Source organism: Pseudophryne corroboree, chromosome 1 (genome assembly GCF_028390025.1).
Source record: "Pseudophryne corroboree isolate aPseCor3 chromosome 1, aPseCor3.hap2, whole genome shotgun sequence".
NCBI lineage: Eukaryota > Metazoa > Chordata > Amphibia > Anura > Myobatrachidae > Pseudophryne > Pseudophryne corroboree.
Window position 1 is genome coordinate 548,522,527 of NC_086444.1, and position 26,024 is coordinate 548,548,550.

Genomic DNA, 26,024 nt, shown 5'->3' on the forward strand with positions numbered 1-26,024 from the left:
CAAATGCCATCCCTAGACATTATTTTTTTCGGTATTTACAGCTCCAGCATGCACTATCAGCACAGTGGCGGGGCTCTGTTCCACAACTCTCTGAAGACCCTGTTCATACAATTATCCGTACGTTGCCTTCTTGTGGAGGGGTCTCGGTTCTATACTCCTCCCTCCTCTCCTTCTCTGGTTCGGATGGGCTGAGCGCCCTCCGGGCTAAATGGGTACTAGATTTGGGTGCAATTGATGATGAAGATTGGGACCATATCCTGGCCTCCCCGCATGTGGCCTCGGCGAGTACTAGATTCCAGCAGATACAGCTGTACATGCTGCATAGGGTCTACTGGACTCCTTGTGGTTTGTTTAAGTTTGGAGGCTCGGCTTCTGATACCTGTCCGAAATGTTCTGCTCCAGCTCCTGCGTTCTGGCACTTGCTTTGGCAGCGCCCACGGGTGTACGCCATCTGGGAGGATGTCACGGCTTCTGTGTCTCACACGGGTATATGGATTCCGTAGATGACCCCACGTATTTGTATATTTGACCTTGAATTACAGGAATCACTCCCGCTTCATTCTCGTCTTTACTGTATGTCAACACTGCTTTAACATTGGCCAGAGTGTGTATAGCCCGCAACTGGATGGCTCATGCCCCTCCGTCGTCTGCTGAATGGGTTGCATTGGTGAATACTACTCTCTCCCATGAGCGTTTTATGTACACTAAACGTAACTGTCCACTGAAGTTTGAAAAGATATGGGGCTATTGGAGGAAATCTCGGCACTTTATTGATCCTCCGTCTTAAATATTGTGTGACTGTGCTGAGTTGGTCCTGGCACGGTCCAGTCTACCTCCCACGCATCTCGACACGTAACTTTACCTGATTTCCTTTCCTTTTTCCTTTTCTATATCATCTCTAACTATTCCGATGAATGGTATTGGTGTACCTCTTTTATTTACTGAGGATAAAATATTTTTATTATACTGTTGTTGGCTGTCATAGTTTAAAATCCTTTATATTCTATGTTTGCGGATTGTATTGGTACTGAGTGGCTATACGTTTGATATATAAATATGCCTCTTTACCATGCGACATAGCTGATGTTTGGTGCAAATGTCTGAAAAGCACAAGTATGGTTTTGTAACTGTTTATTTGTAAGTTTTGTATTGTTTTATGTTGTTTTGTTTTTGAAAAGCAATAAAAAAACACTTGATTAAAAAAAAATGCTGTAATGCAAAAAGAAAATAATATTGCACAGATTAAAAATGGTAGCAAAATGTTCTATATTACAAACTGAAGGAGGTGCATATGTTGAAATAGGCAAAGAAACTGCAAAGTGCCTAAAATTCAACTCTGAATTATATGTTGACAAGGGGGAATATTGACCCCACTAGAGTGCCAGATACACACAATGACCCCAGTAGACTGTCAGATACACATAATGACCCCAGAAGCATTCTGATACACAAACGCCCCCAGCAGCGCCAGATACACATATGCCCCCAGCAGCGCCAGATATACATACGCCCCCAGCAGTGCCAGATACACATATGCCCCCAGCAGTGCCAGATACGCATACGCCCCCAGTAGTGCAGTGCCAGATACACATACGCCCCCAGCAGTGCCAGATACACATACCCCCCAGTAGTGCAGTGACAGGTACACATATGCCCCCAGTAGTGCAGTGACAGATACACATATGCCCTCTCTGTGCCAGTTACACATTCTGCCCTCACAGTGTTGTGTGTGTATAAGTGTGTTTGTATATATATATATATATACACATACACACACACATACACATACAGTCAGGTCCATAAATATTGAGACATTGACACAATTCTCATATTTTGGGCTCTATACACCACAACATTGGATTTGAAATGAAACAAACAAGATGTGCTTTAACTGCAGACTTCTCGCTTTAATTTGAGGGTATTTACATCCAAATCAGGTGAACGGTGTAGGAATTACAACAGTTTCTATATGTGCCTCCCACTTTTTAAGGGACCAATAGTGCACAATTTATCAAGGGTCGCACCACGTTGGGCCGCCCAACAAGGTCCAACAGACCGAGTAGAATGGGCCGTAATGTGAACAGGAGCTGACAGACCAGCCTTCACATAAGCATGTGCAATCACCATTCTAATCCACCTGGACAGGGTCTGCTTGTGAGCAGGCCAGCCACGTTTGTTAAATCCAAACAAAACAAAGAGAGAATCAGACTTTCGAATAGAAGCAGTTCTCTTCACATAGATACGGAGAGCCCATACCACATCCAAAGACCGCTCTTTGGGAGACAAATCAGGAGAGACAAAAGCTGGAACCACAATCTCCTGATTAAGGTGGAACGAAGAAACCACCTTAGGTAAATATCCGGGATGAGTCCTAAGAACCGCCCGGTCACGGTGAAAAATCAGATATGGGGAACTACAAGACAAGGCACCCAAATCCGACACTCTTCTAGCAGAGGCAATAGCCAGCAAGAACACCACCTTAAGGGAAAGCCACTTAAGATCAGCTGAACCAAGAGGTTCAAATGGAGGCTCCTGCAACGCCTCCAAAACCACCGACAAGTCCCAAGGAGCCACAGGCGGGACATAGGGAGGTTGGATACGCAACACACCCTGAGTGAAAGTATGAACATCAGGTAAAGTCGCAATTTTTCTCTGAAACCACACCGATAAGGCAGAAATATGAACCTTGAGGGAGGCCAGACGCAGGCCTAAATCTAGGCCCTGCTGTAGAAAAGCCAAAAGTTTGGCTGTACTAACTTGGAAGCGTCATAATGGTTAGATGCGCACCAAAGTAGGAATGCCAGACCCGGTGGTAAATCCGAGCAGAGGCCGGTTTCCTGGCCCGCAACATAGTTTTAATGACCTCTTCAGAAAAACCCTTAGCTCTTAAGACGGAAGCATCAAGAGCCACGCCGTCCAAGACAGCCGGGCTAGGTCCTGGTAGACACAGGGGCCCTGAACGAGGAGGTCTGGGCGTTGTGGAAGTAGAAGTGGACGCTCTGACGATAGGCCTTGCAGGTCTGAGAACCAGTGCCGTCTGGGCCACGCCGGAGCTATGAGAAGCAGATTTCCTTTTTCTTGATTGAACTTCTGAATTACCCTGGGCAGGAGTGACACCGGAGGGAACACGTACGGCAGCCGAAACTTCCACGGCACTGCCAGCGCTTCCATGAATGCTGCTTGAGGATCCCTTGTCCTTGCTCCGAAGACTGGAACCTTGTGATTGTGTCGATACGCCATCAGATCCACATCTGGAAGACCCCACCTTTCCACGAGTAGTTGAAACACTTCTGGATGGAGGCCCCACTCGCCAGCATGCACGTCCTGGCGACTGAGAAAGTCCGCTTCCCAATTCAGGACTCCCGGAATGAATATTGCCGGTAGATGGCATTCTGCCCAACGTAGAATCCGTGAGGCTTCCTTCATTGCCAAACGGCTTCGAGTGCCGCCTTGATGATTTATGTAAGCCACTGTGGTGGCGTTGTACGACTGTACTCGAACAGGACGGTTCTGAATCAAATGCTGGGCTAGGTTCAACGCATTGAAGACTGCCCGCAATTCCAGAATGTTAATCGAAAGGAGGGATTCCTCCTTGGTCCACCGACCCTGCAAGGAGTGCTGCTCCAGCACCGCGCCCCAACCTCTTAGACTGGCATCTGTCGTCAACAGGACCCAGTTGGATATCCAGGCGGGACGGCCTCTGCACAATTGTCGGTCCTGGAGCCACCAGAGCAGCGACAGACGGACCTCCGGAGTCAAAGAGATCATTTGAGACCTGATCCAGTGAGGCAGGCCGTCCCACTTGGCTAGAATCAGCTTCTGGAGGGGGCGAGAATGGAATTGAGCATACTCCACCATGTCGAATGCTGATACCATGAGGCCCAGCACCTGCATTGCCGAATGTATCGACACTTGCGGACGAGAAAGGAAGCAACGAATCCTGTTCTGAAGTTTCAGGACTTTCTCCTGAGACAAGAACAACCTCTGGTTGTGAGTGTCCAACAGTGCTCCCATATGCACCATGCTCTGAGCAGGGACCAGGGAGGATTTCTTCCAGTTGATGAGCCACCCGTGGGTTTGTAGAAACCGGACTGTCATATCCAGATGACGTAGGAGAAGATCTGGGGAATTTGCCAGGATAAACAAGTCGTCCAGATACGGCAGTATCCTGACCCCTTGATGGCGGAGTACCACCGTCATCACCGCCATAACTTTGGTGTAGACTCGCGGAGCCGTTGTTAAACCAAAAGGTAACGCCCGAAACTGGTAATGGAGGTTGCCAATAGCGAACCTCAGGTATTGTTGATGTGACACTGCTATAGGAATATGCAGGTAAGCATCCTGTATGTCCAGGGAGACCATGTAGTCCCCAGGTTCCAAGGCCAGAACTATAGAGCGAAGGGTTTCCATACGTAACTTGGAAACCTTCACAAACTTGTTCAGTGCCTTGAGGTTGAGAATGGGCCGGGAGGACCCATTCGGTTTCGGGACTAGAAACAGCGGAGAATAGTACCCCCTGCCCCTCTGAGCAAGAGGCACCTGTACTACGACTCCTGTATCCAGGAGGGTCTGTACCACCGAATGCAGAGTGTTTGCCTTTGTCTGGTCCGACGGGACGTCTGTCTGGCAAAATCGATGAGGGGGGTCGGTTTTTGAAGGCTATGGCGTAACCTTGAGTGACGACTTCCAGTACCCAGGCATCTGAAGTGGTCTTCAACCATTCCTGGGTATACCCTAGAAGCCGGCCCCTCACCCTGGGATCCCCCAGGGGGAGGCCCGCCCCGTCATGCGGCAGGCTTATCGGTCTTGGCTGCTGGCTGACGGGCAGCCCAGGCTCTTTTGGGCTTCGGCTTACCAGGTTTGGAAGTGCGGGCCTGCTTATGGTACGCCTGACCTTTTGCTTTACCTGATGGATGAAAGGGGCGAAAGGACGTGCCTTTGGCCCTCGACACAGAAGGAGCTGTATTAGGCAGATAGGCAGTTTTGGCAGTAGCCAAGTCAGCCACTATCTTATTTAAGTCCTCCCCAAACAGAATATCTCCCTTGAAAGGGAGTACCTCCAGGGTTATTCTAGAGTCCAGATCCACAGACCAGGATCTCAGCCACAATATCCTGCGAGCCAGGACTGACGTAGTAGAGGCCTTGGCTGCTAGGATACCGGCATCAGAAGCCGCCTCTTTAAAATAGCGAGAAGCTGTGACAATATATGACAAGCATTGTCTAGCATGGTCAGAGGAGATTTCAGTTTTTAACTCAAAGGCCCATGCTTCAATAGCCTCTGACGCCCATATAGCTGCAATAGTGGGCATTTGTGCAGCACCCGTGAGGGTGTAAATCGCTTTTAGACAACCCTCGACGCGTATATCCGTAGGCTCTTTTAGAGACGTGACGGTAGCGACAGGTAGAGCTGAGGATACCACCATCCTAGCCACATGTGAGTCTACTGGAGGAGGTGTTTCCCAATTCTTAGACAGCTCTGGCACGAGGGGATAGCGAGCCAGCATCTTCTTTTGAGGCACAAACTTCGTACCCGGGCTTTGCCAGGGTTCCTGACGTATATCCACTAGGTGGTCAGAGTGAGGTAAAACTTGTTTAATCACCTTCTGACGCTTGAACCTATCTGGTTTCTTAGGAGGAACGGATGGCTCGGGATCATCCGTAATCTGCAGAATTAACTTAATAGCCTCCAAAAGATCAGGAACATTCACATGTGAACTACCCTCCCCATCAGCCGTATCTGAGTCAAAACCTGTGGGGTCAGTGTATGTGCTGTCTTCATCAGACGAGGTGTCAGTGACAGCAGTGGATTGTGAGGAGACGAGCGCTCGCTTAGAGGACCTCTTGGACTTAGGCGAGCGATGGTCAGACTTTTTAGTAGTGAGGGACTGGTTCAACTTCTTTAATTGAGCAGATAAATCGTCCGCCCACGGCGGGTTAGCTGCAGGGACCACATACGGTTGTACCGGAATTGGGGGTCCCATAGGGGGTGTTAGTTTATGAACTAGCGTATGCAGAAGCATGGAAAAAGCGGCCCACGGAGGGTCAGTATGTGCCTCCGTTGCCACAGTCCCACTGGGGGGCAAGGAGCCCCCAGAACCAGAGCCCACAGCTGCTTTATTCTCCCCATATGTGCCTGTGGCTTCAGCAACACCAGCAGTGTGTTCCGCCCCAGAACCGTTACCCTCAGAAGCAGACATGATATAACTTGCAGTATGAGGTAACACAGTACAATTATTAGCAGCACTATATACCTAAACCCAAACCCCTGCGCAGTGTAGTCAGCACCAGCAGAGATAAAGGAGAGATATGGTGACTAAATCACAGAGAAAAATACGTAATACAGTATATCTTTGTGAAAATCCTATATTAAATAACACCTGACGCACCAAGCCCCCTCAGGTTATAGAATATAGGGATAGCAAGTTGAGTGAAAGACACGAGATGGACACCACTCAGCTATCAATGCACACACAAATAGTCACAGTTTGTACAATGCAGAGGTTATTACAGACAATAATACTGCACTGGACTAGCTTACACAGCTATATAGTCAATAGTATAACACTACACAGTAAGAAACTGGATGTATATCACAGGGTAATTGTACTATAAACCCCTGACTAAATGCACTCTTTCTTACTAACACTGACTAAAAAGGCAGGTAGAAAAACTTAAGTGTCATGTAAAGTCACAGCGCTGACAACCAGGCGGCTTTACATAGGAGGATTTGCCCAAGCAGTCCCAGGAACAGTGAGCTGAGGAGTAATGGCGCCGCAGACACTGACAGGGAGTGAGGAAAAGACAGAGATGCAGCTCCAGGGCGGGAACACTTGCTGGAAATGGCGCCCTCGGGCTGGGGGAGGGGCTTCAGGTCTAAGCCTTATCCCCCTTGCTGGCATAACCACCGGGTACTGTGGGCGATATTAAAATCGGTTTTAAGAGAAAACCTGACCTGCGCCCATGCCCTGGTGATCTAGTGGGACCGCGAGCGGGACCCACTTACCACCTCCCGAAGCGCGGCCACGCGATTCTGGAGAGCCCCAGCCGTGTGTGTCTAATATGAAGAAAACCGGAGCCTCCGCTGTAGGTACCCGGCAACCAGGGCTCGGCAGTGTACAGCGCCGCTGGGGAGAGCTGGAGCTGCAGCAGTGAATGTCACAAGACATTTACCACCGCTGCTGCCCTTGAAGTCTTCACTTTTTACCTCATAAAAAGCTTTTCTCAGGGCTGCTTGGAGCAGCCCCTCTGTTAAGTGCCTGCTTACTGCAGCACCAACTGACAAACTGAGCTCCTGTGCTGGGAGGCGGGGTGATATAGGAGGCGGCGCTGTGCATTCTGTGAACAGTCAAAGCTTTGAGCCTGTTGGTGCCTCGGATCAAGATCCTACTCTACACCCCATTGTCCAGACTTGTGGAGCCCAGTGTACCCCGCAGCAGAAATATATATATATATATATATATATATATATATATATATATATATATATAGGCAGCCTGTCATTCGGGAAGAAACAAGGCAGCTAGCCTGCTAATGACATCCGTCATCTGTGATCGCAGGATCCTTCACTGCAGAATCTGCATAGGACAAATACATAGCGCCAAACATACAGACGTCATGGGCGGCACACTGAACAGCTCACAATAGCTGGGGGCTGGGACTGCCGCTGGCAGAGGCTCCCGATATTGACAGCACCGAGGACCCCCTCATCTGTGTCAGCAGAGGACCCCCTCAGTCCCCTCCCGCTGGTGGTGCCCGCTGACCGCACTCACCAGCTCCACTGAAAGCCTCCTCCTCCTGCGGACCATGGTGGCGGGATCCACGGCGGAACTGTGCAGTGCAGTATGACGTCATGACGCTACTAAACGTCATGATGCTACAAACCCGCAGTGCTCCTCTGGGAACGGAGCCTGCCACCTGCCTGGCTAAGTCCTGACCCCCTGCAGACATGGGCATGGCTATCAACTGGCAGGGCCTACCGGTGGATCCCTCGGTACCCTGGCAGGCCAGTACGAGACTGGGTCCTGTGCAACTCCGTTAGCATTGGACGTCTTTTTTTGCGGAAAGTGCATCTTATTCGCTTATTATCGCTATGCAAATAGGACTCACAAGGAAACTGCGGCTGTAACTGCCTATGAAATGGTACGTCTCTAGGAAAACACTGTAACATAGCATTTCGTATGCAGATACAGCAAAGGATCGCACACAGAACATAGGCATGCTGCATATCTTTTTAATCAGCATAAGCTGATTGTACGTACTATTCGCATCATTTTGACAATAAGACAGATCTTAGTGGAAAAAGTCACACAAAAAGACGCGCAGCACTACCAAGTTTTGCCACAGCATGGCGTGACTAGACCTGCTGTTTAAAGTGCAGGGAGGCTAGATGTGAGTAGACACATCTGTACTGGTCTACAAGGTAACTTACAGTATGTAATTTTACAAATGATACAAATTTATTATAATACGTTTGAAACCACATATATTATAAAACAAATGATTTAGTAAAACTAGTGGACAAAAGTGTGGTATCTTAAATACATCAACATGTAAAATAGTAAGCATGGGTTACAAAAAAATTCAGAATACAAAATGAATAGTAATGCAATGTCAACAGCAACAATCAAAACAGACCTTGCAGTTACAAATGATATGAAGTTAGGCATTCAGTGTAGGCAAGCTAGGGACAAAGGGGGTAATTCTGAGTTGATCGCAGCTTCAAGTTTGTTAGCAATTGGGCAAAACCATGTGCACTGCAGGGGGGACAGACATAACATGTGCAGAGAGAGTTAGATTTGGGTGGGATGTGTTCAATCTGCAATCTAAATTGCAGTGTAACAATAAAGCAGCCAGTATTTACCCTTCATAGAAACAAAATAACCCACCCAAATCTAACTCTCTGCAAATGTTATATCTGCCCCCCCCCCTGCAGTGCACATGGTTTTGCCCAACTGCTAAAAAATGTCCTGCTGCGATCACCTTGGAATTAACCTCAATGACTAATAGAATAGCTAGTTCTATAGGAAGATGCATTAGTAGCAGAAAGTGGGAGGGTATCGCTGCGACTTTATAGGTCACTGGTAAGACTGCAGCTCAAGTTCTGCGTACAGTTTCTGCAGCCTTATCTCTTTAGACGTTGATAGAATAGAACTAAAAGCAGATAAGGGGGTATTCAATTTGTGCTGTTTTTTCGACCAGTAGAAAAAACGTCACTCAGCATGGGCAAAAATGGATTAAAAAACTGTCGAAAATGCTCACAATTGAATACCCTGTGTCCAACTAGAGCTGTTTTTTTCAACCAGTCGAAAAAAACATGGCGCTTAATTGAATACCCCTCAAGGACTACTAAAATGGTACATGAGCAACATTACAGAAAGTATCAGGAAAGATGAACAGCTGAGTGGGGTGAAGGACATACAGTATATAGAAACAGAAGGAAGGAAGACTGAAAGGTAACTGGCGAAAATAAGAATTTACTTACCGATAATTCTATTTCTCGGAGTCCGTAGTGGATGCTGGGGTTCCTGAAAGGACCATGGGGAATAGCGGCTCCGCAGGAGACAGGGCACAAAAGTAAAGCTTTCCGATCAGGTGGTGTGCACTGGCTCCTCCCCCTATGACCCTCCTCCAAGCCAGTTAGGTACTGTGCCCGGACGAGCGTACACAATAAGGGAGGAATTTTGAATCCCGGGTAAGACTCATACCAGCCACACCAATCACACCGTACAACTTGTGATCTAAACCCAGTTAACAGTATGATAACAGCGGAGCCTCTGAAAAGATGGCTCACAACAATAATAACCCGATTTTTGTAACTATGTACAAGTATTGCAGATAATCCGCACTTGGGATGGGCGCCCAGCATCCACTACGGACTCCGAGAAATAGAATTATCGGTAAGTAAATTCTTATTTTCTCTATCGTCCTAGTGGATGCTGGGGTTCCTGAAAGGACCATGGGGATTATACCAAAGCTCCCAAACGGGCGGGAGAGTGCGGATGACTCTGCAGCACCGAATGAGAGAACTCCAGGTCCTCCTTAGCCAGGGTATCAAATTTGTAGAATTTAGCAAACGTGTTTGCCCCTGACCAAGTAGCAGCTCGGCAAAGTTGTAAAGCCGAGACCCCTCGGGCAGCCGCCCAAGATGAGCCCACCTTCCTTGTGGAATGGGCATTTACATATTTTGGCTGTGGCAGGCCTGCCACAGAATGTGCAAGCTGAATTGTATTACACATCCAACTAGCAATAGTCTGCTTAGAAGCAAGAGCACCCAGTTTGTTGGGTGCATACAGGATAACAGCAAGTCAGTTTTCCTGACTCCAGCCGTCCTGGAACATATTTTCAGGGCCCTGACAACATCTAGCAACTTGGAGTCCTCCAAGTCCCTAGTAGGTGCAAGGCACCACAATAAGCTGGTTCAGGTGAAACACTGACACCACCTTAGGGAGAGAACTGGGGACGAGTCCGCAGCTCTGCCCTGTCCGAATGGACAAACAGATATGGGCTTTTTTGAGAAAAAAACCACCAATTTGACACTCGCCTGGTCCAGGCCAGGGCCAAGAGCATGGTCACTTTTCATGTGAGATGCTTCAAATCCACAGATTTGACTGGTTTTAAACCAATGTGATTTGAGGAATCCCAGAACTACGTTGAGATCCCACAGTGCCACTGGAGGCACAAAAGGGGGTTGTATATGCAATACTCCCTTGACAAACTTCTGGACTTCAGGAACTGAAGCCAATTCTTTCTGGAAGAAAATCGACAGGGCCGAAATTTGAACCTTAATGGACCCCAATTTGAGGCCCATAGACACTCCTGTTTGCAGGAAATGCAGGAAACGACCGAGTTGAAATTTCTTTGTGGGGCCTTCCTGGCCTCACACCACGCAACATATTTTCGCCACATGTGGTGATAATGTTGTGCGGTCACCTCCTTTCTGGCTTTGACCAGGGTAGGAATGACCTCTTCCGGAATGCCTTTTTCCCTTAGGATCCGGCTTTCCACCGCCATGCCGACAAACGCAGCTGCGGTAAGTCTTGGAACAGACATGGTACTTGCTGAAGCAAGTCCCTTCTTAGCGGCAGAGGCCATAAGACCTCTGTAAGCATCTCTTGAAGTTCCGGGTACCAAGTCCTTCTTGGCCAATCCGGAGCCATGAGTATAGTTCTTACTCCTCTACGTCTTATAATTCTCAGCACCTTAGGTATGAGAAGCAGAGGAGGGAACACATACACCGACTGGTACACCCACGGTGTTACCAGAACGTCCACAGCTATTGCCTGAGGGTCTCTTGACCTGGCGCAATACCTGTCCCGTTTTTTGTTCAGATGGGACGCCATCATGTCCACCTTTGGTATTTCCCAACGGTTTACAATCATGTGGAAAAAACTTCCCGATGAAGTTTCCACTCTCCCGGGTGGAGGTCGTGCCTGCTGAGGAAGTCTGCTTCCCAGTTTCCATTCCCGGGATGAAACACTGCTGACAGTGCAATCACATGATTTTCCGCCCAGCGAAAAGTCCTTGCAGTTTTTGCCATTGCCCTCCTGCTTCTTGTGTCGCCCTGTCTGTTTACGTGGGCGACTGCCGTGATGTTTTTCCCACTGGATCAATACCGGCTGACCTTGAAGCAGAGGTCTTGCTAAGCTTAGAGCATTATAAATTTACCCTTAGCTCCAGTATATTTATGTGGAGAAAAGTCTCCAGACTTGATCACACTCCCTGGAAATTTTTTCCTTGTGTGACTGCTCCCCAGCCTCTCGGGCTGGGCTCCGTGGTCACCAGCATCCAATCCTGAATGCCGAATCTGCGGCCCTCTAGAAGATGAGCACTCTATAACCACCACAGGAGAGACACCCTTGTCCTTGGATATAGGGTTATCCGCTGATGCATCTGAAGATGCGATCCGGACCATTTGTCCAGCAGATCCCACTGAAAAGTTCTTGCGTGAAATCTGCCGAATGGAATTGCTTCGTAGGAAGCCACCATTTTTACCAGGACCCTTGTGCAATGATGCACTGTTTTTAGGAGGTTCCTGACTAGCTCGTATAACTCCCTGGCTTTCTCTTCCGGGAGAAACACCTTTTTCTGGACTGTGTCCAGAATCATCCCTAGGCACAGCAGACGTGTCGTCGGGATCAGCTGCGATTTTGGAATATTTAGAATCCACCCGTGCTGTTGTAGCAGTATCCGAGATAGTGCTACTCCGACCTCCAACTGTTCCCTGGACTATGCCCTTATCAGGAGATCGTCCAAGTAAGGGATAATTAAGACGCCTTTTCTTCGAAGAAGAATCATCATTTCGGCCATTACCTTGGTAAAGACCCGGGGTGCCGTGGACAATCCAAACGGCAGCGTCTGAAACTGATAGTGACAGTTCTGCACCACGAACCTGAGGTACCCTTAGTGAGAAGGGCAAATTTGGGACATAGAGGTAAGCATCCCTGATGTCCCGGGACACTATATAGTCCCCTTCTTCCTGGTTCGTTATCACTGCTCTGAGTGACTCCATCTTGATTTGAACCTTTGTAAGTGTTCAAAAATTTTTTTAGAATAAGTCTCACCTAGCCTTCTGGCTTCAGTACCACAATATAGTGTGGAATAATACCCCTTTTCTTGTAGTAGGAGGGGTAATTTAATTATCACCTGCTGGGAATACAGCTTGTGAATTTTTTCCCATACTGCCTCCTTGTCGGAGGGAGACCTTGGTAAAGCAGACTTCAGGAGCCTGCGAAGGGGAAACGTCTCGACATTCCAATCTGTACCCCTGGGATACTACTTGTAGGATCCAGGGGTCCTGTACGGTCTCAGCGCCATGCTGAGAACTTGTCAGAAGCGGTGGAACGCTTCTGTTCCTGGGAATGGGCTGCCTGCTGCAGTCTTCTTCCCTTTCCTCTATCCCTGGGCAGATATGATCTTATAGGGACGAAAGGACTGAGGCTGAAAAGACGGTGTCTTTTTCTGCAGAGATGTGACTTAGGGTAAAAACGGCGGATTTTCCAGCAGTTGCCGTGGCCACCAGGTCCGATGGACCGACCCCAAATAACTCCTCTTCCTTTATACGGCAATACACCTTTGTGCCGTTTGGAATCTGCATCACCTGACCACTGTCGTGTCCATAACATCTTCTGGCAGATATGGACATCGCATTTACTCTTGATGCCAGAGTGCAAATATCCCTCTGTGCATCTCGCATATATAGAAATGCATCCTTTAAATGCTCTATAGTCAATAAAATACTGTCCCTGTCAAGGGTATCAATATTTTTAGTCAGGGAATCCGACCAAGCCACCCCAGCTCTGCACATCCAGGCTGAGGCGATCGCTGGTCGCAGTATAACACCAGTATTTATGATATTTTCCAGCCTCCTGTCAGCTGGTCCTTGAGGACGGCCCTATCTATAGACGGTACCGCCACTTGTTTTGATAAGCGTGTGAGCGCCTTATCCACCCTAAGGGGTGTTTCCCAACGCGCCCTAACTTCTGGCGGGAAAGGGTATACCGCCCATAATTTTCTATCGGGGGGAACCCACGCATCATCACACACTTTATTTAATTTTCTGATTCAGGAAAAACTACGGTAGTTTTTTCACATCCCACATAATACCCTCTTTTGTGGTACTTGTAGTATCAGAAATATGTAACACCTCCTTCATTGCCTTTAACGTGTGGCCCTAATAAGGAATACGTTTGTTTATTCACCGTCGACACTGGATTCAGTGTCCCTGTCTGTGTCTGTGTCGACCGACTAAAGTAAACGGGCGTTTTAAAACCCCTGACGGTGTTTTTGAGACGTCTGGACCGGTACTAATTGTTTGTCGGCCGTCTCATGTCGTCAACCGACCTTGCAGCGTGTTGACATTATCACGTAATTTCCTAAATAAGCCATCCATTCCGGTGTCGACTCCCTAGAGAGTGACATCACCATTACAGGCAATTGCTCCGCCTCCTCACCAACATCGTCCTCATACATGTCGACACACACGTACCGACACACAGCACACACACAGGGAATGCTCTGATAGAGGACAGGACCCACTAGCCCTTTGGAGAGACAGAGGGAGAGTTTACCAGCACACACCAAAAACGCTATAATTATATAGGGACAACCTTATATAAGTGTTTTCCCTTATAGCATCTTTTTTATATATTTCTAACGCCAATTTAGTGCCCCCCCTCTCTGTTTTAACCCTGTTTCTGTAGTGCAGTGCAGGGGAGAGCCTGGGAGCCTTCCCTCCAGCCTTTCTGTGAGGGAAAATGGCGCTGTGTGCTGAGGAGATAGGCCCCGCCCCTTTTTCGGCGGCCTCGTCTCCCGCTCTTAACGGATTCTGGCAGGGGTTAAATATCTCCATATAGCCTCCGGAGGCTATATGTGAGGTATTTTTAGCCAAAATAGGTATTCATTTGCCTCCCAGGGCGCCCCCCTCCCAGCGCCCTGCACCCTCAGTGACTGCCGTGTGAAGTGTGCTGAGAGGAAAATGGCGCACAGCTGCAGTGCTGTGCGCTACCTTTAGAAGACTGAGGAGTCTTCTGCCGCCGATTCTGGACCTCTTCTTACTTCAGCATCTGCAAGGGGGCCGGCGGCAAGGCTCCGGTGACCATCCAGGCTGTACCTGTGATCGTCCCTCTGGAGCTGATGTCCAGTAGCCAAGAAGCCAATCCATCCTGCACGCAGGTGAGTTCACTTCTTCTCCCCTAAGTCCCTCGTTGCAGTGATCCTGTTGCCAGCAGGACTCACTGTAAAATAAAAAACCTAAGCTAAACTTTTCTAAGCAGCTCTTTAGGAGAGCCACCTAGATTGCACCCTTCTCGGCCGGGCACAAAAATCTAACTGGCTTGGAGGAGGGTCATAGGGGGAGGAGCCAGTGCACACCACCTGATCGGAAAGCTTTACTTTTGTGCCCTGTCTCCTGCGGAGCCGCTATTCCCCATGGTCCTTTCAGGAACCCCAGCATCCACTAGGACGATAGAGAAATCAAGCAATATTCCACCACAAATAATGTTGATGGACACGTATGTTCTAGTAAAGTAAATTCTAGGTTTCAATGTATGTACTGCGGCATCAACACACGTTTTTATATGCTAAGGCAGAAAATGGAGGAAGATGTGATCTCTATGCGATTATAAATAAGATTTTACTTACCGATAATTCTATTTCTCGTAGTCCGTAGTGGATGCTGGGGACTCCGTAAGGACCATGGGGATAGACGGGCTCCGCAGGAGACATGGGCACTTTAAGAAAGAATTTAGGTTCTCGTGTGCTCTGGCTCCTCCCTCTATGCCCCTCCTCCAGACCTCAGTTAGAGAAACTGTGCCCAGAAGAGCTGACAGTACAAGGAAAGGATTTTGGTAATCCAGGGCAAGATTCATACCAGCCACACCAATCACACCGTATAACTTGTGATAAACTTACCCAGTTAACAGTATGAACAACAACAGAGCATCAGGTCAACCCTGATGCAACCATAACATAACCCTTATTGAAGCAATAACTATATATAAGTATTGCAGAAGAATTCCGCACTTGGGACGGGCGTCCAGCATCCACTACGGACTACGAGAAATAGATTTACCGGTAAGTAAAATCTTATTTTCTCTAACGTCCTAGTGGATGCTGGGGACTCCGTAAGGACCATGGGGATTATACCAAAGCTCCCAAACGGGCAGGAGAGTGCGGATGACTCTGCAGCACCGATTGAGCAAACACAAGGTCCTCCTCAGCCAGGGTAGCAAACTTGTAGAACTTTGCAAAAGTGTTTGAACCTGACCAAGTAGCAAAGCTGTAATGCCGAGACCCCTCGGGCAGCCGCCCAAGAAGAGCGCACCTTCCTAGTGGAATGGGCCTTAACTGATTTTGGCAGCGGCAATCCAGCCGCAGAATGAGCCTGCTGAATCGTGTTACAGATCCAGCGAGCAATAGTTTGCTTTGAAGCAGGAGCACCAAGCTTGTTGGAAGCATACAGGATAAACAAAGACTCTGTTTTCCTGACCCTAGCCGTTCTGGCTACATAAACCTTCAAAGCCCTGACCACATCAAGCAACTCGGAATCCTCCAAGTCAGTAGTAGCCACAGGCACTAAAATAGGTTGGTTTATATGAAAAGGATGAAACCACTTTCGGCAGAAATTGTGGACGGGTCCGCAATTCTGCTCTATCCGCATGGAAAACCAGATAGGGGCTTTTATGTGACAAAACTGCCAACTCTGACACACGCCTAGCCGAAGCCAAGGCTAATAGCAAGACCACCTTCCACGTGAGATATTTCAACTCCACCGTTTTGAGTGGTTCAAACCAGTGGGATTTCAGGAAACTCAACACCATGTTAAGATCCCAAGGTGCCATTGGAGGCACAAAAGGGGGCTGAATATGCAGCACTCCCTTCACAAACGTCTGAACTTCAGGTAGAGAAGTCAACTCCTTTTGAAAGAAAATGGATAGGGCCGAAATCTGGACCTTAATGGAACTCAATTTTAGGCCCAAATTCACTCCTGACTGTAGGAAGTGAAGGAACCGGCCCAGCTGGAATTCCTCCGTAGGGGCATTCCTGGCCTCACACCAAGCAACATATTTTCGCCATATACGGTGATAATGTTGAGCTGTCACGTCCTTCCTAGCCTTTATCAGCGTAGGAATGACCTCATCTGGAATGCCTTTCTCTGCTAGGATCCGGCGTTCAACCGCCATGCCGTCAAACGCAGCCGCGGTAAGTTTTGGAACAGACAGGGCCCCTGCTGCAACAAGTCCTGTCTTAGAGGAAGAGGCCACGGGTCCTCTGTGAGCATTTCCTGCAGATCTGGATACCAAGTCCTTCGTGGCCAATCTGGAACAATGAGTATTGTTCTCACTCCTCTTTTTCTGATTATTCTCAGCACCTTGGGTATGAGAGGAAGAGGAGGAAATACATAGACCGACTGGAACACCCACGGTGTCACCAGGGCGTCTACAGCTATCGCCTGAGGGTCTCTTGACCTGGCGCAATACCTCTGTAGTTTTTTGTTGAGGCGGAATGCCATCATGTCCACCTGTGGCAGTTCCCACCGACTTGCAAACTGTGCGAAGACTTCCTGATGAAGTCCCCACTCTCCCGGGTGGAGGTCGTGTCTGCTGAGGAAGTCTGCTTCCCAGTTGTCCACTCCCGGGATGAACACTGCTGACAGTGCGCTTACGTGAATTTCCGCCCAGCAAAGAATTCTGGTGGCTTCCGCAATCGCCACCCTGCTCCTTGTGCCGCCTTGTCGGTTTACATGAGCCACTGCGGTAATGTTGTCTGCTTCGCGACCAACCGGTTATGATTCAGTCAGAGTCTCCGCTTGACGTAGGGCGTTGTATATGGCCCTTAGTTCCAGGATGTTGATGTGAAGGCAAGTCTGCTGACTTGACCACAGACCTTGGAAATTTCTTCCCTGTGTGACTGCTCCCCACCCTCGGAGGCTTGCATCCATGGTCACCAGGACCCAGTCCTGAATGCCGAATCTGCGGCCCTCGAGAAGGTGAGCACTCTGCAGCCACCACAGGAGAGACACCCTGGCCCTGGGGGATAGGGTGATTAACCGATGCATCTGAAGATGTGATCCGGACCATTGTCCAGTAAGTCCCATTGAAAGGTCCTCGCATGGAACCTGCCGAAGGGAATGGCCTCGTATGATGCCACCATCTTTCCCAGGACTCGAGTGCAGTGATGCACTGACACCTGTTTTGGTTTTAATAGGTTCCTGACCAGTGTCATGAGTTCCTGAGCTTTCTCTATCGGGAGATAAACCCTTTTCTGGTCTGTGTCTAGAATTATGCCTAGGAAAGGCAGACGAGTCGTAGGAACCAACTGCGACTTTGGAATATTTAGAATCCAGCTGTGTTGCCGTAACACTTCCAGAGAAAGTGCTACGCTGATCAGCAACTGCTCTCTTGATCTCGCTTTTATGAGGAGATCGTCCAAGTATGGGATAATTGTGACCCCTTGCTTCCGCAGGAGCACCATAATTTCCGCCATTACCTTGGTAAATATTCTCGGAGCCGTGGAGAGACCAAACGGCAACGTCTGAAATTGGTAATGACAATCCTGTACCACAAATCTGAGGTACGCCTGATGAGGTGGATAAATGGGGACATGAAGGTATGCATCCTTTATGTCCAGAGACACCAAAAAATCCCCCCCTTCCAGGCTTGCGATGACCGCTCTCAGCGATTCCATCTTGAACTTGAACCTTTTCAGGTACATGTTCAGGGATTTTAAATTCAATATGGGTCTAACCGAACCGTCCGGTTTCGGGACTACAAACATGGTCGAATAATAGGGTGTGGTTCGTTTTATCGACAGTATCTAGGTCGACAATGTTTAGGTCGACCACTATAGGTCGACAGTCACTAGGTCGACATGGATGGAAGGTCGACAGGGTTTCTAGGTCGACATGTGCTAGGTCGACAGGTCTAAAGGTCGACATGAGGAATTTTTTTTTTTTTTGGTGTCGTTTTCTTCGTAGAGTGACCGGGATCCCAAATTAGTGCACCGTGTCCCCTCGCATGGCTCGCTTCGCTCGCCATGCTTCGGGCATGGTGCCTTCGCTTCGCTCAGCACACTTTACCGTTCCAATCGTAGTCCACGTGGATCGTTAAGTATGAAAAAAAAAAAAAAAGTGTGAAAACCTCATGTCGACCTTTAGACCTGTCGACCTAGCACATGTCGACCTAGAAACCCTGTCGACCTTCCATCCATGTCGACCTAGTGACTGTCGACCTATAGTGGTCGACCTAAACATTGTCGACCTAGACACTGTCGATCTTCAGACCGGATCCCGAATAATAACCCCTTCCTTGTTGAAGGAGGGGAACCTTGACCACCACCTGTTGAAGATACAATTTGTGAATTGCAGTTAACACTATTTCCCTCTCGTGGGGGGAAGCTGGCAGGGCCGATTTGAGGTATCGGTGAGGGGGCATCTCTTCGAATTCCAGCTTGTATCCCTGAGACACAATATCTATTGCCCAGGGATCCAACTGGGAGTGAACCCACTTGTGGCTGAAATTCCGAAGACGTGCCCCCACCGGGCTTAGCTCCGCCTGTGGAGCCCCAGCGTCATGCGGTGGATTTTGTGGAAGCCGGGGAGGACTTCTGTTCCTGGGAACTAGCTGTGTTGTGCAGCTTCTTTCCTCTGCCCCTGCCTCTGGCAAGAAAGGACGCACCTCGGACTTTCTTGTTTTTCTGTGATCGAAAGGACTGCATTTGATAATACGGTGCTCTCTTAGGCTGTGAGGAAACATATGGCAAAAAATTTGACTTTCCAGCAGTAGCTGTAGAGACCAGGTCCGAGAGACCCTCCCCAAACAATTCCTCACCCTTGTAAGGTAAAACCTCCATATGCCTTTTTGAGTCGGCATCACCTGTCCATTGCAGAGTCCACAGGACCCTTCTGGCAGAAATTGACATAGCATTTATTCTAGAACCCAGTAGACTAATGTACCTTTGAGCATCTCTCATATATAGGACAGCGTCTTTAATATGCCCCCAGGTCAACAATATAGTATCCTTGTCTAAGGTCTCAATTTCCTCAGATAAGGTATCCGTCCATGCTGCTACAGCACTACACACCCAGGCCGACGTGATCGCCGGCCTCAGCAAGGTACCCGAATGTGTATAAATGGACTTCAGGGTAACCCTGACTGTCCTGAGGCTTCAGCTTTTTCTAACCTTTTATGCAAGGAATTAACATTATCATTTAAAACCTTCCACATATCCATCCAATCAGGTGTCGGCGCCGTCGGCGGAGACACCACATTCATTTGCTCCCGCTCTGCTTCCACATAGCCTTCCTCGTCAAACATGTCGACAAAAGCGTACCGACACACCACACACACAGGGAATGCCCTTTTTGAAGACAGTTCCCCCACAAGGCCCTTTGGAGAGACAGAGAGAGAGTATGCCAGCACACACCCTAGCGCTATAAACCCAGGAATAACACAGTAACTTAATGTTAACCCAGTAGCTGCTGTTTATATTGATTTTTGCGCCTAATTATGTCCCCCCCTCTCTTTTTACCCTCTTCTACAGTGTATCTGCAGGGACGAGCCTGGGGAGCTTCCTCTCAGCGGAGTTGTGGAGAAAAAATGGCGCTGGTGAGTGCTGAGGAAGAAGCCCCGCCCCCTCAGCGGCGGGCTTCTGTCCCGCTTAAATGTACACTTTTTGGCGGGGGCTCATACATATATACAGTGCCCAACTGTATATATGCTAAACTTTTGCCAAAGAGGTCCCAATTGCTGCCCAGGGCGCCCCCCCCTGCGCCCTGCACCCTTACAGTGACCGGAGTATGTGAGGTGTGTGGGAGCAATGGCGCACAGCTGCAGTGCTGTGCGTTACCTCAGTGAAGAACGGAGTCCTCTGCCGCCGATTTGAAGTCTTCTTGCTTCTCATACTCACCCGGCTTCTGTCTTCCGGCTCTGCGAGGGGGACGGCGGCGCGGCTCTGGGATCAGACGGCGAGGGTGAGATCCTGCGTACGATCCCTCTGGAGCTAATGGTGTCCAGTAGCCTAAGAAGCAGGACCTAGCTTCAGAGAGTAGGGCTGCTTCTCTCCCCTCTGTCCCACGATGCAGGGAGTCTGTTGCCAGCAGAGCTCCCTGAAAATAAAAAAACCTAACAAAATACTTTCTCTCAGCAAACTCAGGAGAGCTCACTGAAAAGCACCCAGCTCGTCTGGGCACAGTATCAAACTGAGGTCTGGAGGAGGGGCATAGAGGGAGGAGCCAGAGCACACCATAATCTAAATTCTTTCTTAAAGTGCCCATGTCTCCTGCGGAGCCCGTCTATTCCCCATGGTCCTTACGGAGTCCCCAGCATCCACTAGGACGTTAGAGAAAATATGAAAATATGTTAATATTCATATTAACAATGGTCACCTCCCAAACGTCCTACTTTTTATAGGATATACAAATATCAGAAAAGTTAATGAAACAGGGGCAGAGAACCACAATATAGGGGAATGGTTTTGTCAGGTCTGGCCATGATCTACAATGTCCCCATATTCCAAATCTGGCATGTTGGGAGGTATGGTAATGTAATAAATCTCTACAATCACACTCAAGCCTACATCATCCCCCTGTGCATAGACAAAAACACAAACATCAGGTCAAAGAAACATTGATCTCCACAGTAGTGATTGGAATGATTATGTTAAACTAGACAAAGCTGTGAATTTCCTGTGGGTTACCTGTTTCAGTAGCTTCTCTCTCTCTTCCTGTGGAGACCCCATACTCTTGTCCTCAGCTATGGCTTGGTCACGACGGCACTCCAATTCATGAAGCTTCTCATACAGCACTACTGCTTCCTGTTTAACTTGGGAATGTGCAATTTCCTGGGGAAAAGAGACAACTGTAAGAATAGTGGACTGTCCTTCTGTGACGTTATTGTGGGGGTTATTCAGATCTAATCGCTGCTGTGCATTTTCGCACAGCGGGCAATCAGGTACTAAATACACATGCACCACACACACTGCGCACGCGCATTGCACAACAACAAAAGGGCATCGCCAGTCAGCGACAGGATGGTGCGAAAAATCCGATCGCACAGGCGTTCATAAGGTAATTGTTTGGGGGTGGTAACTAAGCGTTTATTGGGAGTGTTCGGAAAAACGTAGGCACGCCCAAGTGTTTTCAGGGAGGGTGTGTGACGTCAGCTCCGGCCCTGATCACCCCCTTCTCATCGCACTGTAGGAGTAAGTACTTGGTTGCGCACAGACTGCACAAAGTGGATTTTTGCAGCTCGGTGTATACATGGGATCGCACACTTGCACGCCGAATTTACACTACCCCTGGAGGTGGCAACTATCCGAATGCAGGACAGCAAAGTTTGCAGCCCAGCAATCAGATCTGAATGACCCCCGTATACAGTCAACACCTTTAAAACCCATTAGAGGGATAATGCAGCCTTTAGAGCTGCCAAACATCTAGTTAAGGAGCAGCAACTGCATTCATATTGTTTGAACAGAATATGTGTAAGAGAAAATGAAGATACAGTTGTTCAGCCCTCTTAATGTTTTACTCAAGGCACTAAGCTTTGGGTAAAGGAAATAGATGGTTTTACTAAAATCAGAAGTACTTTTGAAGTTATTTTCCAATAGTACACTACTAATTTCACACATTGGGGTATATTTACAAAGATTCGTGTTTTGTCCGTTTTGAAGGGTGTTTGAACTCGAATGGTATCGGGTGCATTTTACTGCAACTTTTTGAATCCTGATACGATCATTCACTAAGCTGCCGAGTTTTGCACAATCGTTTTTTCCGATGTCGATGTGATTCGTAATATCAGGCAGTGTTTTACGGGAGGGATGAGTAAAACACTGCCTGACAAAACACAAGGAATCCCGGCCGGATCTGTGAGATCCGTACAGGGCTTCATTGTGTACCTTAAAAAGTTGATAAAAGTCTTAAAAAATCTGAAACAAATTGCGTGGGGTCCCCCCTCCTAAGCACAACCAGCCTCGGGCTCTTTGAGCCGGTCCTGGTTGAAAAAATATGGGGTAAAAAATGTCAGGGGTTCCCCCATATTTAATCAACCAGCACCGGGCTCTGCGCCTGGTCCTGGTTCCAAAAATACGGGGGACAAAAAGCGTAGGGGTCCCCCGTATTTTTGAGACCAGCACCGGGCTCCACTAGCCAGGTACATAATGCCACAGCTGGGGGACACTTTTATACTGGTTCTTGCGGCCCTGGCATTACATACCCAACTAGTCACCCCTGGCCGGGTACCCTGGAGGAGTGGGAACCCCTTAAATCAAGGGGTTCCCCCCTCCAGCCACCCAAGGGCCAGGGGTGAAGCCCGAGGCTGTCCCCCCCATCCAAGGGCGGCGGATGGGGGGCTGATAGCCTTTTGAAAAAATGTGAATATTGTTTTTAGTAGCAGTACTACAAGTCCCAGCAAGCCTCCCCCGCAAGCTGGTACTTGAAGAACCATAAGTACCAGCATGCGGTGGAAAACCGGGCCCGCTGGTACCTGTAGTACTACTACTAAAAAATACCCCCAAAAAAACAGGACACACACACCGTGAAAGTATAAGTTAATTACATACATGCACACCTCCATACATACATACTTACCTATGTTCCCACGAGGCTCGGTCCTCTTCTCCATGTAGAATCCTTGGGGTACCTGTGAAAAAAATTATACTCACATAATCCAGTGTAGAATCCGGCCTTTGTATAATCCACGTACTTGGCAAAATAATAAAACGGAAACCCGACCACGCACTGAAAGGGGTCCCATGTTTACACATGGGACCCCTTTCCCCGACTGCCAGGACCCCCCCTGACTCCTGTCAAAGAGGTTCCCTTCAGCCAATCAGGGAGCGCCACGTCGTGGCTCTCTCCTGATTGGCTGTGTGCTCCTGCAGTGTCTGTGAGGCAGCACACGGCACAGATACAATGTAGCGTCTATGCGCTCCATTGTAGCCAATGGTGGGAACTTTGCGGTCAGCGGTGAGGTTACTTTCGGTCAACCGCTGACCGCAAAGTTCCCACCATTGGCTACAATGGAGCGCATAGGCGCTACATTGTACCTGTGCCGTGTGCTGCCTCACAGACACTGCAGGAGCACACAGCCAATCAGGAGAGTGCCACGACGTGGCGCTCCCTGATTGGCTGAAGGGACCCTCTTTGACAGGAGTCAGGGGGGGTCCTGGCAGTCGGGGAAAGGGGTCCCATGTGTAAACATGGGACCCCTTTCAGTGCGTGGTCGGGTTTCCGTTTTATTATTTTGCCAAGTACGTGGATTATACAAAGGCCGGATTCTACACTGGATTATGTGAGTATAATTTTTTTCACAGGTACCCCAAGGATTCTACATGGAAAAGAGGACCGAGCCTCGTGGGAACATAGGTAAGTATGTATGTATGTATGGAGGTGTGCATGTATGTAATAAACTTATACTTTCACGGTGTGTGTCCTGTTTTTTTGGGGGTATTTGTTTAGTAGTAGTACTACAGGTACCAGCGGGCCCGGTTTTCCACCGCATGCTGGTACTTGTGGTTCTCCAAGTACCAGCTTGCGGGGACTTGTAGTACTGCTACTAAAAACAATATTCACATTTTTTTCAAAAAGCTGTCAGCCCGCCATCCGCCGCCCTTGGATGGGGGGGACAGCCTCGGGCTTCACCCCTGGCTCTTGGGTGGCTGGAGGGGGGACCCATTAATTTAAGGGGTTCCCACTCCTCCAGGGTACCCCGGCCAGGGGTGACTAGTTGGGTATGTAATGCCAGGGCCGCAGGGACCAGTATAAAAGTGTCCCCCGGCTGTGGCATTATGTACCTGGCTAGTGGAGCCCGGTGCTGGTCTCAAAAATACGGGGGACCCCTACGCTTTTTGTCCCCCGTATTTTTTGAACCAGGAGCAGAGCCCGGTGCTGGTTGATTAAATATGGGGGAACACCTGTCATTTTTTACCCCATATTTTTTCAACCAGGACCGGCTCAAAGAGCCCGAGGCTGGTTGTGCTTAGGAGGGGGGACCCCACGCAATTTTTTTTTCCGTTTTTACACTAAACAGACCCTTTCCCATAGATAACCATGCACAGATCTCACTGATCCGTGCATGGTTATCCAAACTCGTCTGGAAAAAGCAGGTCTATTTTTTTGCTGCTTTTTTTAACGAATCGAAAAAAAACAGACCCGCACTTGAGCACTCAGAAACTAACACACAAATACGAATGAATAGTGAATGCCCGTATTGTATGAAATAACAGCCGTGTTTGACCGATGGTCTATTCATTCGTATTTCGGAACTTTGCAAATCAAACCATTACGAATAGTCCAAACACTGCCGAGATTGGTGCTTAGTGTATTCCCAGATTGGGACTTAGAAAAAAAAACACAAATCGGACAAACTCGAATTCTTAGTAAATATTGGCCATTGACTATGACTAATAATGTAAGTATTCTGTTACTAAATGAAAGCCCTCTCTGTATGGGAAAAATATACTGTATAGACAAACACATGTAAAAAAAAACTCCAGTAAACTGAACAAAACTGATAAAAATGATTGTGTACTTTTTTTTCTAGGCACACCTATACCCAACTGGATTGATTTGGGTGAAACCTTGGGAGTATCACAGAGTGGCCTAAAGTACTGTGATTTTATTATATTTGAAATGCTGAGAGATATGAATTAGTTAAGTACCTCTTTATATTCTGTACATACTTAAAAAGTAGAGCAGTCTCATGAAGCATTTCTTTTCAGATGCAATACTTTATAAATAAAATGACCGACAACGAATTACTATATACAGATTTAAACTGTACTTACCGCCTCCAAAGCTTCTTTCTTTTCAGTCAGCGAGTCAAGATCTTTCTGTTGCATCTCTAAGTCCTACATGCAGCAAATACAGCAAAGAAAGTTACCGACTTAAGCATACCTCCCAACATAACCCTTTTCAGGAGGGACAAAATCCTCTGTTCCTGGATTTACCTCTTAATTTATGATTGCCATCACATGTTTAGAACTAGTTAATTGAGGAGAAAGGTGTTTCAGCACAGGTGGTGGCAATCTTAAAAGAGGGAAGTCCAGGAGCAGAGCATTCTGTCCCTCCTGGAGAGGGTCATGTTGGGAGGTATGACTTAAGTAACATCACTAACAATGTCTACTGTACCTATTACAAATGCTAATCTGTAAGGCAACAAAATAATGAAGTAATAAAAAAACAAATAAGGATCATAAAAATAAAAAAAAAGTGTTATGGTAGACTTACCATTGTTAACACTCTTTCTGCGAGGTACATTGGGTTCCACAGGGAAACATTGGGGGGTGTAGAGTGGTTCTTAATTCAGAGACACCAACAGGCTAAAGCTTTAGGCTGTCCCAGGATGTATTGGTACCTCCTCTATAACCCCGCCTCCAGGCACTGTATTCATTAACCAGTCAAATGCAGGAGTAGGCAAGAGACAAGTCAGATGTTAGTCACATAAAACCACATTCTCACGACAGGAGAAGGGACCAGCGGCTACTGCCTTTCAAACCCATAGTAGCTAGGTGCGTCAGGGTGGGTGCCCTGT

The 26,024-nt window shown here is 48.1% G+C and overlaps 1 protein-coding gene across 2 annotated transcripts in view; it reads right to left on the reverse strand.

Annotated features, from left to right (window-relative positions):
• IFT74 (intraflagellar transport 74) overlaps nt 1-26,024 on the reverse strand; it is a 386,790-nt gene that overhangs the window by 78,425 nt on the left and 282,341 nt on the right. For both annotated transcript variants that reach the window (XM_063914103.1, XM_063914102.1), the window contains exons 10-11: nt 25,279-25,341; nt 21,193-21,336 (exon numbers count right to left, since the gene is read on the reverse strand). In XM_063914103.1, coding sequence (XP_063770173.1) covers nt 21,193-21,336; nt 25,279-25,341 — 207 coding nt within the window. The remainder of the gene's footprint in view (nt 1-21,192; nt 21,337-25,278; nt 25,342-26,024) is intronic.